Genomic DNA, 15161 nt, shown 5'->3' on the forward strand with positions numbered 1-15161 from the left:
TAATTATGATCACTAGTGTAAGACTAACAGACTTAATTTCCTACAACACGATAAGGAGATACCAACAAAACTGAAAGAAAAATTCTTACCCTGTGAAAAGGTAAGTTTTCCATAAAGTATAATTACGCTACAAAACCCCTTGGCACAGTATCTCCTCAAAGCTGAGAGTCCGGAGGGGTTGTAGGCATCTCAGATGTACACAGTTCCATACCACATAACATTCAGGAAAAAAATGAAGTTTTAAAATCCCCTTTCTGTAAGTGCACCTTGTATTTTTCTGTCACCTTTCCCTGACGCTGACTCTTGTCAAACACAGGTCAATGAATTAAACCAGTCAAGAATGGTCCATAACAGTAACCCGTGATGCTATAAAGCACAGATAAGTTACCTTTAATTTATCTGCAACTTAGTTTTCTCATTTGAAAATTACAAATAACAATAAATATTTCAAGATGGGAGGATAAGCCATAGTTATTACTTGTGTTTTCTGATCCAGAAATAAAACCATAACATTGCTGTAAAAAACAACCAGCAACTATAATATAGTCAGACTGGCTAAATCAATTCATGTGGTTTGGACAACGTTCAGTCCCTCTGTAACAGCTTTATTCTCCTTGCATCCATATATAAGATTATACTGCAGGTTCCAGAGCTGGACTCCCGTTTCTCCTAAAGCCTGCTGCAGCTCTGGCACACCATGCAGATACACCAAGCAGCCAGGACGCACCAGGAACCTTTCCTCGTTCTCTTACCGGCACATCAACAGTGTCGGTGTCATCTGGCCCTGAAGGGACAGACAAGAACCTGTTCCCTTAGTGCCAGTGACGCTCAGAAACCAAAGTTTAGGGGCAAAAAGGCAAAACCAAACCAGCCCACCTTCTTCTTCCCCACAGCCAACTTTCCAAGTCCTTCCTTAAAAATGGGCCAAGGTCACAAGTTTGCTTTCCATGCCCTATAGCTCTCTGAAAGTTTGGGGTCTTTTTCCTATTTTTCTGGTTATTTGCATTCTTAATTCCTCATCTGGTTTGTTCAAAAAGGAAGGAGCAGCCAATCAAAACCAGCAAAATGGCCATTGCAAAACAGTATTTCAAAACTTAAGCAGACATGTATCAGGAATATGCAACAAAACATTATTTCAGCAGAAGCTGAAACACATTATTTATGAGAAAATCACTGATTAGTTAGCTGCAATGGTTAGACGTGCAGAAGGTTCTGGACAAGGTTAAAAATAAAAGGCAAATGCTGTAAGGCTGCAATTCAAATAACATAGCAGAGAACAGAATATAACAGTAAATGTATGCCCTGATCTGGAAATAGTAGGCAAGCTACGTTATTTGTTAAAGAAAGTTACTGATGACACAGGCCCAGGTGGATGAAATAAGCAGGAGAGGTGACGAAATCAAACGGCCCCTGGAGATTTGTTTCCTCCCTCCCAGCGCAGGCAGAGCGGAGCAGCGGGGCTGGGCAATGCTGCACAGCACAGCGCGTGAAAACAATCGTGGAAACCTTTAATGTATGATAAACTTCACTATGTGGTTTCAGGGGTTTATAAACAGGATGGCTGAACACGGGGAATTCAAGGACTTTATGGCAAACTGATTCAGATGCAGCCTTTGCAGTACAGTTTCCAGGCCATGAGAGCATTTCACACATTTATCACTTTGTTTTCACCTTAAAGGGCCCCAAAATCTAAAATCAGTTCTATGGATAACGTATCTTCCTTTGGAGCCACCTCTGAGGCTGAAAAGCACATGCACAGCAGCTAACACAGCAGGCTGGGAACATGAACTTTTGGTCCAGGAACCCAGATAATTTATGTATGATGCTGTGGGATATTAAATATTCAGAAAAACTGTCATCATCTTTGTTTCATCCTCCAAATGTTCGTATATGTAATTCTGATAACTGGGAGGAGAGGGGGGTTGTTTTCATATGGGTTGGAAAAGACCTCAGCTGTGTATTATTACCATAGGAAAGAACGCTGTACTTAGAGGATCCTTGTAATTCATGACAAAACACAAACCTTCAGTTTCACCGACGAACATCTTCATATACACAGAGCCATTGTTAACACATCCTGAACAGGAAGAATAACATCTGGCACCTTCCTTAAAGCCAACCCCATAGAATAACGTATGTGCCCCGACCACGGAGCTGCCCCTGCAGCCTCTGGGCTCTTCACCGCTCCGGGCGGGCCCAGCAGCACCTGCAGGGCACCCCGAGCTCTGAGCTTTGCGATGCAGCTCCAGTCCCGGCCCCGCGTCTCCACATGTTTGGCTTTCCTCGCCGCAGATCCAGCGGGTGGCGGGTTCCCGGGTGAGCGGCGCCATGCGCCCCGGCGCCCGCTCTGCCCTCCGCCGGCCCCCGCTCTGCCCTCCGCCGGCCCCCGCTCTGCCCTCCGCCGGCCCCCGCTCTGCCCTCCGCCGGCTGCCGCTCCGCCCGGCCGAACGCCGCCCTGGAGCCGCCGCTCCCCGGCACGGCCCGGGCTGCCCCACAGCGGGTGCCTGGGGCTCTACCCGCTCCCTGCACCACCGGCGCTCCCTGGCAGCCGCTCCTCCTCCCCGCGGGCAGGTGCTTGCCCGCCTCCACAGCCCGGGCAGCCCGGGCAGCGGCCTCTGCCCGGCCCCTTCTCCAGCTCCCTGCCCTCGGCCAGCGGGCGCTTCCCTCCCTTTCCCCTGAGAGAAGCGCTCGGGCCCCTGCGCTCCCCGCGGGCTGCCAGGAGCCCCTGGGGCAGGGGGTGTCCCCGCTCCCCCCGCCCAGCGGCTCAGCTGGCACTGACCCGTCTCTGCCGTCCTGCTCCTCTCCGCCATATTTGTTGTCATCCCCCCGCTCCCACCCCCGCGCGAGACGCTGCCCGGCCGTCGCCATGGCAACCACGTCACCGCCGGCAGCCCCGCGCCCCTCGGCCGCCATGGCGCGCGGGAGCCGTGACGCGGCAAGCGGGAAGGCCTGCCCGCAGCGCGGGGAGCCGGGCCGGCCGGGCAGCGCGGCACGGGAGCCGAACCGAGCCGGGCCGAGCCGAGCCGAGCCGAGCCGGGGCAGCGCGGCACGGGAGCCGAGCCGGGCCGGGCCGAGCCGAGCCGAGCCGAGCCGGGGCAGCGCGGCACAGGGCCCGCTCCGCCCCGGCCCAGGCCCGCAGTGCTGGCGGGCGGCGCGTGTGAGCAGGCGGCGCTGCCGAGGGCGGGGCGGCGTGCGGGAGGGAGCGCGGCCCCCGCCGGGCCGCTGGCTGCGGGTGTTTGTTTAAGGCACCGCTGGCCCGGGGAACGGCGGCTCGTTACCGCGTCCCTGGGGCCGCTCCACCTCGGCAATTACAGTGGCGGTGCCCCGGAGGAGGGGCGGTGCCGGGTACCGCAGCCCCAGCCGGGACGCGGTCGCAGGGCCCCGAGGGGCAGGGGCTCGTTGTGGAGACGGCGTTTCCCCGCCGGCCCGGGGAGCAGCGACAGCCCCGCAGCCGGCGGGGAGCGGGGCCCGCCCGGGGAGCAGCGACAGCCCCGCAGCCGGCGGGAAGCGGGGCCCGCCCGGGGAGCAGTGACAGCCCCGCCGCTGGCGGGAAGCAGCGACAGCCCCGCAGCCGGCGGGGAGCGGGGCGCGGGGCCCGCCCGGGTTAGGGGTCTCTGTCCGCCCGGGGGACGGGAGCGAGTCCCGCCCGCCCCAAACCCCAAACGAGCACAGACCTTGTGGGGACGCAGCCTGTGGGCAGAGATGGCAAATCCATCTGTAAGTCACTAGTCACTGCCCCTAAACCCAGCAGGTGAGTCTCATCGTGTGGCACTTATGTCAACGTTCAACTTTTTAATTTAAATTACTATTATTTCTTAAGGCAGCCCAGTGGGGAGCTTCATTATGTGTGAGTGTTGCCCGTCTGTCTCCTCCTCCCAGCCCTAGCAGGTGAGCCCGACCATATGGCGAATATAGCGGCGCTTCCCGGGGACGGGAGCGTTTCTGTGCGTGTCCGTGGGCCCGCTGGGTGACACTCACCATGTGGCAAATGCAGCAACGAAGGCTTCGGTGCAAAGGGGCTAATTATGTGTGTGTACCCCAAGAGACCCAGCAGGCTGGGGCTGATCATGCGTGTCTCACTAATGTGAGGCTGTGACGGAAGCTTCGGTGTATGTTCTCATGTTCTCAACGCGACCTCGGTTGAAACGGTTGAGCGCAGAGTGCACAGGCGATGCTAGGCAATGGCAATGGGCAGGACTGTGTTTATGGCCATGTACACACTAATGTGTTTGCTTCCTTGTCGCTAGTAAATCAATGTAACCACTTCCTAGTGACCAACGACTAGTCAGTGAACCACTCCAAGCTTAAAAATGAAGGCAGGTGAAATTTTATCTTTCTCCGTCTAAAGTCCTGGTTTTCAAACATCACTTTACCTCTTTATCGTCTTACCTGGTATGTGCCTTTTCTGCTCCAGTTCCACTCCTTTTAACAAGACTCACGTGGCTGATACCTGCAGGATTTTCTGTAGGGTCAGTTGCTTCCTTTCTCCCTGGCTCTTGCAGCCTTGCCCATTCTTCTTTCAGTTCGTACTTCTCTAGTTATTTTTGCAGCATCTATTTTTGTAGTTTCTTGTCCTTTTGCCATTTTCTTTCTTTTTCAGGGGCACTGAGGCCTCTCTCCTTCATCTACTTCTCTTCACTCTCAGTATCTTACTTCAGTGTTATATAAGCTATATACTATTGCTTTAGCCACACTCCTGTGCCAGAGGCTTGATGGAATAGCTGTCTGAAGTGGGGTACCAAGGGGGCTTTGTGATGGGGTCAGAAAACGGACCCGTGACAGAAGTATACTGGAGAATGGCTGCTGTTCTTTGCTCAGTGAGGGCCATCTAGATCCGAGGTCTGGAAAATACTTCCGAGACTGTTGCCTCTGCAGCCCTCCTAAGCTGTAGGTGGTGGCTCACGTGCTACAAAGGCTGATCTGTTCCGCTGCCGACAGTGAGCTGCAGTCAGTACACACGGCCCTGCCCGTCCTCTCCCGTCTCCAGGCTGGCGCATCACCAGGCCCTGTCCTCTTCCTTGCTTGTTGCTGGGCAGATGACCCTGGGACATCCACTTCAGAATATGCTGCATGTACTCTGATCTTCTTCTTCTGTCCATTCGGATCTCATGGCTGATTGGTTATATTAATTGCTCTTGGACATCCATTGAGAAACATCCTCAGCACCAATTCAGGCTTAACATAGATAATGTAGATAGAAACATTCTCTCCTGAGATCTCTCCAGGTATGTGCGTTACAGGACTGCAACTCGCCTGTCTGTCACTAAAACTGACCTGGTTGTTCCTTTTCCTCTTTGCTTGTCTACCCTGTTACCCAGTCTGCCCTCCTCTTTCTCTATGAAGAGGTGACCATATCTGTATCAGTAGCTAGGACACTTTTTTTGCTTCTGGCCATCTTTGGTCCCAACATAGACCTCCTTCAAATAATTTCTCATAATATTTACCTCTTAATTCGTCTAAACTTTCCTTTTTTTGTTGTCCTCTGTTTTAATGGGTCTTAAGATAGTTTTGTCCAAGTCTGCATCTCTAATCTGGTTTCTTATCATGTTCCCAAATCCCCTTATTCTCTTTATTCTACTTGCTATTCCAGCTTTAGAATCCCATATTTCATTCCTACCTATTAATACTCATCTAGCATTTTTCACCTGTAAATTTCTAAGAATTAAGAGCCTGTGGGGAGAGCTTCCATATCAGCTCTTCAGATGAGCTCTTTATTCACATTTCTCTGCGAGACTCGCTCCTATGATGACCACAAATAGCAATCCAAAGGCCTTTTGCATCTAAGTGCCATGCTGTTAGCTCAGATACCTGCAAGAGGGTCTATGGGAACCCAGGACGTCTGGGGGAAAGCGCTTTTTCCAGTCAAACTTCTGAATTTACACACTGGAAAAACCTAGAAATGCCACGCTCTTTTTTTTTATTTTGAGTCTGAGTCTAATGCTGTGTTGTAGCCACCTCGCCGAGCTGAAATGGCGTTAAATATAGATGATGTGCAGCCTTTCCAAAAACAGTACGGCAATTTGACAGGAGAGAACTGGAAAGTTCATACAGCAAGTTCTTTTGAAAACAGAAAGATAACGGAATGGCGTAACTTGAAGAATAAGGCCTGAAGAAGGAGGGGAATAGTATTCAGGAGCAGTAGAGGCTCGTTTTTATTTAAGCATTTTTGGAGCACCTGCAAAGAAGTCATGGTGCTCATTGGTACAACGGCGTCTGTGGTCCCTGCCCTTCCAAAGCCAATAATCTCATTTTGGACATCACAAGACAACAAAGAGTAACAGAACACCATGTCAGCCCTATTCCTTGTTTCAGCGTATTCCCCCCTCCTTCACCATCTTGGCAAGCAAAAGCTACTTCACTTTTGTGGCTCTTTACAGCTTATTCCCACCTGATCATCTTTTAATATCCTATAGAGAAACCAACAGCTTCCCCACACACATTTAACTCAGCAATAACTCTCTACTTGTTACATTCTCAAACCAGCACCTTCCTGCTTTCCCTCGCTGCTGCTTCTCACTCCCACTCACCTCATTTTCTTCCTTCAAATCCCTCCCTAGAAGCGTCGGTGCCGCGCTGTGTGCCGGGGAGCGGGACCGCGAGCGGCCGGCAGCCGGGGCCGGGGTCGCCGTCTGTCCAACGCGGCACCGCTGGCGGCCTTGGCTGCTCTGGCTCCTGCGTCCCCTCCTGCCGGGCTGCAGGTGCCGCGGAGCAGCCCCCTCCTCTCGCTCTGTTGGTCACGGGGTCCGCACTGGGCTCCTCAATCCATTACACAAACCAATCAAAATAAATCGAGGCAATTGAAGTAAAAATGGAAATGTTGGCTAAAACCAGGAAGATTAGGCAATAATTCCGTCATGATTCATCGGCTTAGGTAAATTTACATAAAAATTAATGGGACAGACAACTCCCTTCATTACAAATATTGAGAAAGAAATTATTTTTCTAAATACAGAATTGTGCCATTTTTCTCTTTCTAATCTATAAGGACTTGAGGAGCATGTTTTACTTTTTGATCTGTGCTTGATTTTGACACATTAGACATTCCATTTGTTTGTTTGTCGTTGATTCGCAGCCCACAAGACGCGGTGACTGAAGAACGGGGAGGACACGATGCCACGGAGCCAAGGCTGAAAGGAAAAAGACTTCTGATCACTTTTTTTGTTTTTAATGAGTATAACTCAAATGTTGAAGATGGAATGATTTGCATTACACACTCAATACTCCTGATTCAACTAGAGGTGCCTGCTGTCAAGACGCGTCTGTTGAAACCCCAAAGATCTTCCGAGAAAATCAATAAAACTCCAATTTTACAGTCTTGATATTTTCAGAGTGTTTAAAAAATTGGCCAAGAACACCCTTTTTTATACACCACAAAAAAGCCAGGAAGGTGCGTTATTGATTTTTCACAAATAGTTTTTAAGTTATTTTTGAGGCTGGATGAGAACAAGAAGATAGAGTATTAAGACGAGTTTTGCATGCGTTTCACACACCACATCCATCGTAAGGTGTCTGGTGTGGTTCTTCCAAGTGGGGGTTTAAAAATCCAGATGTAATTGTGTAGGAATCCTATAATTACTGTTTTGTATCACTTTCGCTAGTAGAATACAGTAGTGCGTGCATTCAAGTACATGTTCTATCAGTATTTCAGCTGCTGTCAGAGACGAGGCCAGGACGACGGTTCTGCTACAAACAGGTCATCGATGCTGGCTCTGCAAGCAGAGTAGGTACAATCTCAATTAAAAACACTAATTAAAAAGTCTGGACAGAGTGTTTAGCCAGGATGTTATGGTCTGATAAAGAAAAAAAAGAGACCCAAAAGGAAAAACCAAAGCCTAGACTGAGGTAAGCCAAACAGAAGGGAATTTTAAAACACGCATACGTAATGGAGCAATGCTATAATCTTATCATTGTAACCTTCAGCCACTCTTTCTCGCAGCATTTATTGCTCTCATTAGTTATTTAATACCTAAAAGCGCATTGTAAATTTCTTGTGTCAGGACAGTATCTTTAATGTATTCTGAACATGCCTAGGATAACTTTACATGTTCTGTAAGAAAATAATATTACCTCTTGGGTTTTTATGTATTATTTCTAAGCGCAGGGAAAATTAAAATGCAGCAAGTCTGGAAAGGTCACACTCTGTCTCCCCTCATTCTGTGCACGACTTCAGAAATCATCAAAACGTTAGACTGAAATAACTGATACGAAACCTGAGACACCGTGATCACAAAACGTGGATCAATTTGTGTCCATGCAGGTGAAGCACCATCTCATTTCGCTCCCGAAAATGTGTGCCGGGTTTTTTTCAATTTTCGGTTTTATGGATATTTTGAACTGTGTGTTGCTAACGATTGTCCTCATGGATGTGCATCAATACTGTGTAATCACACCGAGAGGCTGTCAGCCTGAAGGGACCCAGCCTGTGTGTCACCCCGTACGGAGCACGCAGGTGAGCGGGTTGCGGCTCCAGGAGTTTGAAGGCTGCCTTGCTAATCCACCCCTCCACAGGCACTTCTGAGCAGGTAGAAGCAGAGCGCCGCCGCCGTGCCGCGGTGCACACGCGTCTCCCGCCCCTTGCACCCCTCCTCTCAGCACCGCAGGGCCGCGATGAGGACGAGGTTCTCAGTGTGCGCTCACACCCTGCCTTTGACTGGGACAGGAAGCTCGTGATGAATTTAAGAAGCATTTAAATTCCGTACTTTTAAAAGTATTTATTTATTTTTTTCTTTTTAGTGACAATTTCTCGAGGTTCCAGCGGCACAGATAAAGGAGCAGAAAATCACTGAGACAATCACCACGTGTAGCAGCTGGGAGAGAGGAGGTAAACTGAAATTGCAAGACTGCAATAAGCTTATGTTAGTGAACACATGGCAACTGATATACAATAAAAGCCCAGTGCAGAAAGGCCCCTTAGTTTTCACTTTAGTTAGCAGCTCCTGGTAAACAGCTGGCTCAGCCCAACACGCACTTGCCTTCCCTGTGGTTTTTTCCACGTGTTAAGTGGCAAGGAAATGTCTTTTTCTCTATCGCACGCAAGGCCTGTGAGCGCTCAGATCGGGATGAAGTAGGTCCATGCCAATGTAAGCAAGTGGATTAATGATGAGCTTTTTACTTTTTGTTCCTATTAAAAGAATCCAAGGGGTGAACTCAGAGGCTGCAGGCAGATGCCTTTGGTACTTCAGCTCACCTGCAGGCTTGAGTTGAATGCACTGGATGGCTGGAGACTGTCAGTCGTCAAGGTCCGAGTTCATCTTATGCCTTTTGTTTTCGCGTTGTACTTGTGCAGGAACACTGTTGGCTCTCCAGTTACCCCACAAGCCATACAGTGCCACGGAAACAAGTCCTTGTAGTAAAAAATATTATCTACATCGGCCTTTAATAATAGTAAAATAAGGAAAGCTCGAGCCCATAGCAGCACTCCAAAGAGCTTAGAAAAGGGACAATAGCAAGTCAGAGCCATTCTCTGTGGAAGCCCGAGTAAAGAATAAAGTATGGGACCTACCAAGGCCAACCATCTCCTCTCAAGAGTGCAGGGAATACCGTTGTTTGGTGACTCTGGTCCTGAATACTGTCTGCTATGGCAAAATAAGGGGAACTCAAGGCAAAAAGGTCATTGTGCCTCTAAAGACAACGTGTAACTGGGGATGGTTCCCAAGACGATCGGGGATTAGTGCTGCCCCTGCAAACTGCAGCATGACCAACTTGGACCATCTTGAGACAGCAGAGATCTGGCTTCAGTGTCGCTAGAGAATCGTCACACCAAGACCACATTCATAATAACATTTTTAAATCACTATTTTATGTGTTTGAAGACATAAACCACACAGCATCTTCAATTTCTCTGTATTTTGTCCAAGTAATATGAAATCCTAGGTATTCCTGAACACTTTGATTACCAAAGTTGTTTCCCTAGTTATAACCGGCAATGCTGAGAGTGGATATTCAGTAAGACGTGATCACACCATCTGCCCCAAACGCTGAACATAGGCTGTAGAAAAAAATACATGAACTTTTTAAAGTTTGCATCTCTACCATCTTGTGCATTCCAGGGCTCCAAGGACCTTCAGGGCACGCGAACTCTCTAGCCCTGCCTGCAGGAGTTAGTAGTCCTACAGAGGAAAAATCATTTAAATTAAGGCCTTAATTAAATGAAGAGGTATACATGTATTTGATCAGATACTGCAGAAATCATGTAACGAAATTACTACCTAATCCATCTTGTAATCAAGGATAATTTCAGCATTAAGACATTAATATGAAATTAGAATGACTTGAAGTTTGGATGAAGCAAGTACACAGCAAAAAACGTAGTCACCATGTGCATCTTCTAAAGGAAGGTACTTGGTGAAGCACAGATGAGCTACTGCATTTCTTAGTCCTCTGACCCACGAGGACTGGCAGGGAGACAGTGTTCCCATATATACATCTCTCCTACTTTTGTACGTGGCATTGAACTATTACATTTGGGAACTCATCGACTCATTTGGGATGGCGGCTGCTCTACCAGAAAAAGGAAACTGATTTCCTTCTCATATTTTGAGCACACACAAAAGTGGTGGCACTTAGTAACCGGCTCTTAGAAACACCACCTGGAATGTAAAAGCTCCTAAAATCTTACCTGCCAGAACCTGCTATTCCATTACAGAGGAGAAGGGAAGTTCGAGTACACTGGGCTCTGGTTCAGGAGCGGGGACATGAACTCTGACCATTCCTGAAACTGCCAAAACTAGAATTGGTGGCAGAGATGCTCACAAACCAGACACAGTATCTGCGACTTAGCAATGTCTGGAGAGGAGGCTATCCAGTAAATTTCACCTTTGCGTAAGATTCTGTAATGGAAACTGCAGGACTGGACACGACAGTGGTAGCCCCATCAGCCACCTGGAATTACACCACCCCTATGGGGCCAAACGTGACTTGGCATCGCTTGAGGACCCACTGGAGAGCAAGGAGCTGATCTGGCTTCCCAAGTCTCAAGCTTGTCCACCAGGAGCTTCTAAAGGGAGCAGCTGCCAGCAGGCAGTGAACAGAAAGTGACAGAAGGGTTGGTAACGTGTCCCGGTGTAGCGCTGCACTCTCACATTCACACAACAGGCAGGATTCAAAACAAACACAGGAATAGATGCTATTTAATTAGGACCTTCACAGAAAAAAACATCTGGTATAATTGGTTAAGGGGAAGTCTTTACTCAGGCAGCATTTATTGGGATATAAACAATGTCCAATTGTAAAAGCTAATTAAACAGCGGGGCTAAGGTAACAGAGAGTTTTCCCTGCTTGACTAGCATATAAGGTTTATAATCCGTGCTGTTATAGGACACCACCAACAAAAACAAATAATTGTGTATCCAAAAAGTCAATTATACCCTTCTTTGAGTAATAACGTGCTCCAGAGGTCAGAGAATACTTTTTCCTTTAAGTAACACAGCCAGTCTTCTATAGAGATTGAAGCTTGATTACCGTTCAGCCTGTGTTAGGAAACTGAAAGCAGCCAAATGGGCCTGGTGGATATTGCGCCTGTTGGGCGGTACATTATCAGCTGTGAAGGTCTGAGCACCTTCGTGCCCTTTCCTTTCACAGAGCAAGTTCTCTGATTTTGAACCAGTTTCCTATAACAGTTTCCAAGGAACTTGTCTCCTTGCCCATGCATTATTTTGAAGGTCCTTTTAAAGAAAGTTCATTTACAACTGATAGGGATATTTAGATACGTATATATTGTTGAACAAATGGAAATTAAATGGCAGGTATACGCACGCCCATGTAGCTACAGATTCAGTGACCAACGCCTCCTGCAGAGCCTCCTCAGACACGCACAGCGGCCGGCACCCGGTGGCACCCGCCTCGGCGGCGCCTGCCCCGGCGACACCCGCCCCGGCTGCACCTGCCCCGGCTGCACCTGCCCCGGCTGCACCTGCCCTGGCTGCACCTGCCCCGGCTGCGCCCGCCCCGGCTGCGCCCGCCCCGGCTGCACCTGCCCCGGCTGCACCTGCCCCGGCTGCACCTGCCCCGGCTGCCTGCACCTGCCCTGGCTGCGCCCGCCCCGGCTGCGCCCGCCCCGGCTGCGCCCGCCCCGGCTGCACCTGCCCTGGCTGCACCTGCCCTGGCTGCACCTGCCCCGGCTGCACCTGCCCCGGCTGTGCCCGCCCCGGCTGCACCCGCCTCGGCTGCCTCGGCTCGCTCCCGGGGCAGCCCCAGCATCCCCGCGATGCTGCTGCTCGGCACCACCGTGCCCGTCACCACAGCCCATCCACATGCATTCTCCAGGGCAAAATTCTGCTTTCTTAACTTTCTTCTTGCTTCTTGCGCTGGTGCAATGACACAGCTCTGCAAATCGCAGGGAGAATAAGGGGTGTAGAGGCCAGGTGTAGGCAACGCCTGCTATCAGGAGGGATATTTTCCCTTGAATGTCGCTGTATGCCCCGATATCCTCCATGGGGACTGAGCAGCAACAAAGAATGTCCCAAGAAGCCCTCTTCCAAACCAATGGTGTCCATGAGAGCTTTGCTGTCTTTCATGGGAATACTACTAAGACATCTTTTTTCTTCTATTTTGTATAGTTATCCTGAGCCAGTATAGGCCAACGTGCATTTGCTGTACTTAGAAGCACGGCCGTCCACCAGCTCGCATGCTGCGAGGAGGCTGCGTGGCGAGCAGTGCTGCACAAACCTGCTTAACAGCCTCCTAAAGCGCACTTCATCCTCTCACAAACCAAATATCTGCAGCAATCCAAGTGGAAAAACTAACTTCAACAACTTTTAATGTGTTTTAAATTCATAGCCTCTAGCAATATATTATAATGAACAGTAGGCATAAAACTATACTCAAAACCTTAAATGTTTTCACAATAATTTTTACGTTTAATAATTTAATTTACTGCATTTTAGATTCAAAAGTAGCAAGGACAATTTCAAACGGAAACTTCAAAACCAAGATACAACCAAAGACTTTTTCAGGATGAAAGAACACATGGAAGGAGATCAAGACCCTACAGTGAGATCAGCTATTAGCTAATTAAATATGTGACTAAAATTCATCACGTTAAATAGCAGCCGTATTGATGGTGAGCAATCTGGTAGGCAAACAAATGACAGTGGATTCTTTTTCATATCTTCAGAGAGAAACATTTATCTTAATAGGATTCACTATGCCATCATACACGTGGAATAAGTCAATGTCTACTAATTAAAGGACACTGTCAACCTGATTTTCTAAACAGCTAATTAAAATATGTAGCATCTAATGCAGCACTTCTTGCAAAGGATGCCGTGTTTCAAAAACACATCCCTGGAAAAGTTACTTGTTTTTCTATTCCCTTGTGTTTGCTTTTTTAATTGGTTTTCCAACAAAGGAGGGTCTGCTGAACCGAGGTTCTATTTCTGCACCCAGCTCCATTAACGCACACCCCTGTGCTTACGCAGAAGCCCAATGATTTGCAGGTCTAAAAGGCTACACCAGAAAACAATGACACTAATCCTAAGGGGTTGCTGTTGTTGCTTTTGCAAGCGCGACAAGATTTTCTCTCTGGTTTTGGGGGGATTGTAGATAATCTGGGTGTTACTTGAAACGGTAAAATGTTCATATTGATGAGGAGTCTTTAACCTTCCATTCGATAGACTACATTGGTTTCTCAGAATTAGCAGCCTTCTCTGTTTCTTGTTCTGGTTCTGAATGGAGCTTTTTGGAGAGCAGGAAGCTGTTGTAGATCTGTCAGCACGGCTCTGGGAGTAGGAGGATGTTTGGATTTCCGGCATATTGCAGCGCAGTTCTTGGCCACCAGCAGAGCTGTGTGTGAATCTCATTTCATAGCCGTTGTTTGCAATACCACATCTTTGAAGAGGCATTGGAAATAGTCTCTGTACCCCTAATCCCAGACAGGTAATCACAAATCACTCCCTAAGAGGCTGAGCAGGCAGAACACGCGCCTGTGTAACTCACGGCACGAGGGACTGGGGGTAAAACAAGGCTGCCATAAAAATAAAACAAAACCTGTTGTATCCTCAACAATTCAAGTTTGTATTCAAAGTTCTTAGTTCAAATCAGCATGTTATTTGCTATGTTTTTTCTTTCCCGATTCAGATTTAACATTATTTTCTATGACATACTTTTTGCATTAAAACACTATTAGCCAGCTAATCTCATTAGTCAACTTTAAAATCTTTTTTAAACACATATTTTTGCAGTTCAGAAATCTGATACAGTAAATTATGAACTCTGTGCTAATTAGTTTTGCACCTAGAAGTGCATGGAGCTCATCTTCATATCTGCGTTATTTCTTTCTCTAAAGTCCCCTGAGTCTCTGCTCCCACCGTTTCCCCTTCGTTTCTGTCCCTGACCAGTCCATAGCAAACACCACTTCCCCAGCCAAGGCACATGCACCGCAACACACAACGCACCAGCTGCAGGAACCACCCTGCTACTAACACCATGGGCAGCATAAAACAAGCTTGGCATTTCCAAACACTTTGTCTTCTCCAGCAAAGAGATCATTTGGGGCTGTTAACTAACATTATAAACACACCTTTCCTTTCGCGTGCCCGAGCCCTTTCGCAGCAGCCACCCGGCCCCTCGCCCGTCATCAGAGAAGTTCAGTGGCTGAGCAGGGGCTGTGCCAATCTCTACATGGCAGTGACGTGAAACCAGTTCTCTCCATTGTAAATAATGCCAGAACTGAAAAAAAAAATAATAATAATAACTGTGTTGACAATGGCAAAATTGTTACTCTTCTAGAACTGCATCCTGCTGTCTTAACAGGAGTAAAACTTGCTTTAGTCATTAAAGTAATCAGGTATGAATCAAGAAACCTCGGGAGATGTTGGTGTTGAGAAAGCAGATATTATTTTCACACAAACAAGCATTTTTCTCATCCTCCCTTCATCTTAATGGGTATATATCTTTAATAAACAAAACCATCATTTTGAACTGTATCAGGAAATTTCCATCTTTAATATTGTTCAAACAAAAAGATACTGAAGTGCTGAAAGCATTCTGGGTTTTTTTATACACAAATTTAGCATTTTCATTGCCATAATGCAACGCTGTGAATGCCAAAAAAGTGAAGCAGTGATCTATAATTTTGAAATGCCAGTGATTTCCCAGCTGTCACTGATCTTGGAAAATTTCCCCAGTAGCATGTGGAGATCAATAACTGTTTATAGACTATT

General features: G+C 47.9%; 1 protein-coding gene across 1 annotated transcript in view; it reads right to left on the reverse strand.

Moving 5' to 3' along the window:
- The window catches only part of BEND5 (BEN domain containing 5), a gene marked incomplete at both ends in the record, with an annotated part of 551257 nt that extends 548435 nt beyond the window's left edge, over window positions 1-2822 (reverse strand). Inside the window, one exon of the mRNA XM_080348556.1 lies at window positions 2780-2822. Within this exon, the coding sequence (XP_080204682.1) occupies window positions 2780-2822 (43 nt within the window). The remainder of the gene's footprint in view (window positions 1-2779) is intronic.
- Between the last annotated feature and the right edge of the window lie 12339 nt (window positions 2823-15161).

Source organism: Nesoenas mayeri (genome assembly GCF_963082525.1).
Source record: "Nesoenas mayeri genome assembly, chromosome: 8".
NCBI lineage: Eukaryota > Metazoa > Chordata > Aves > Columbiformes > Columbidae > Nesoenas > Nesoenas mayeri.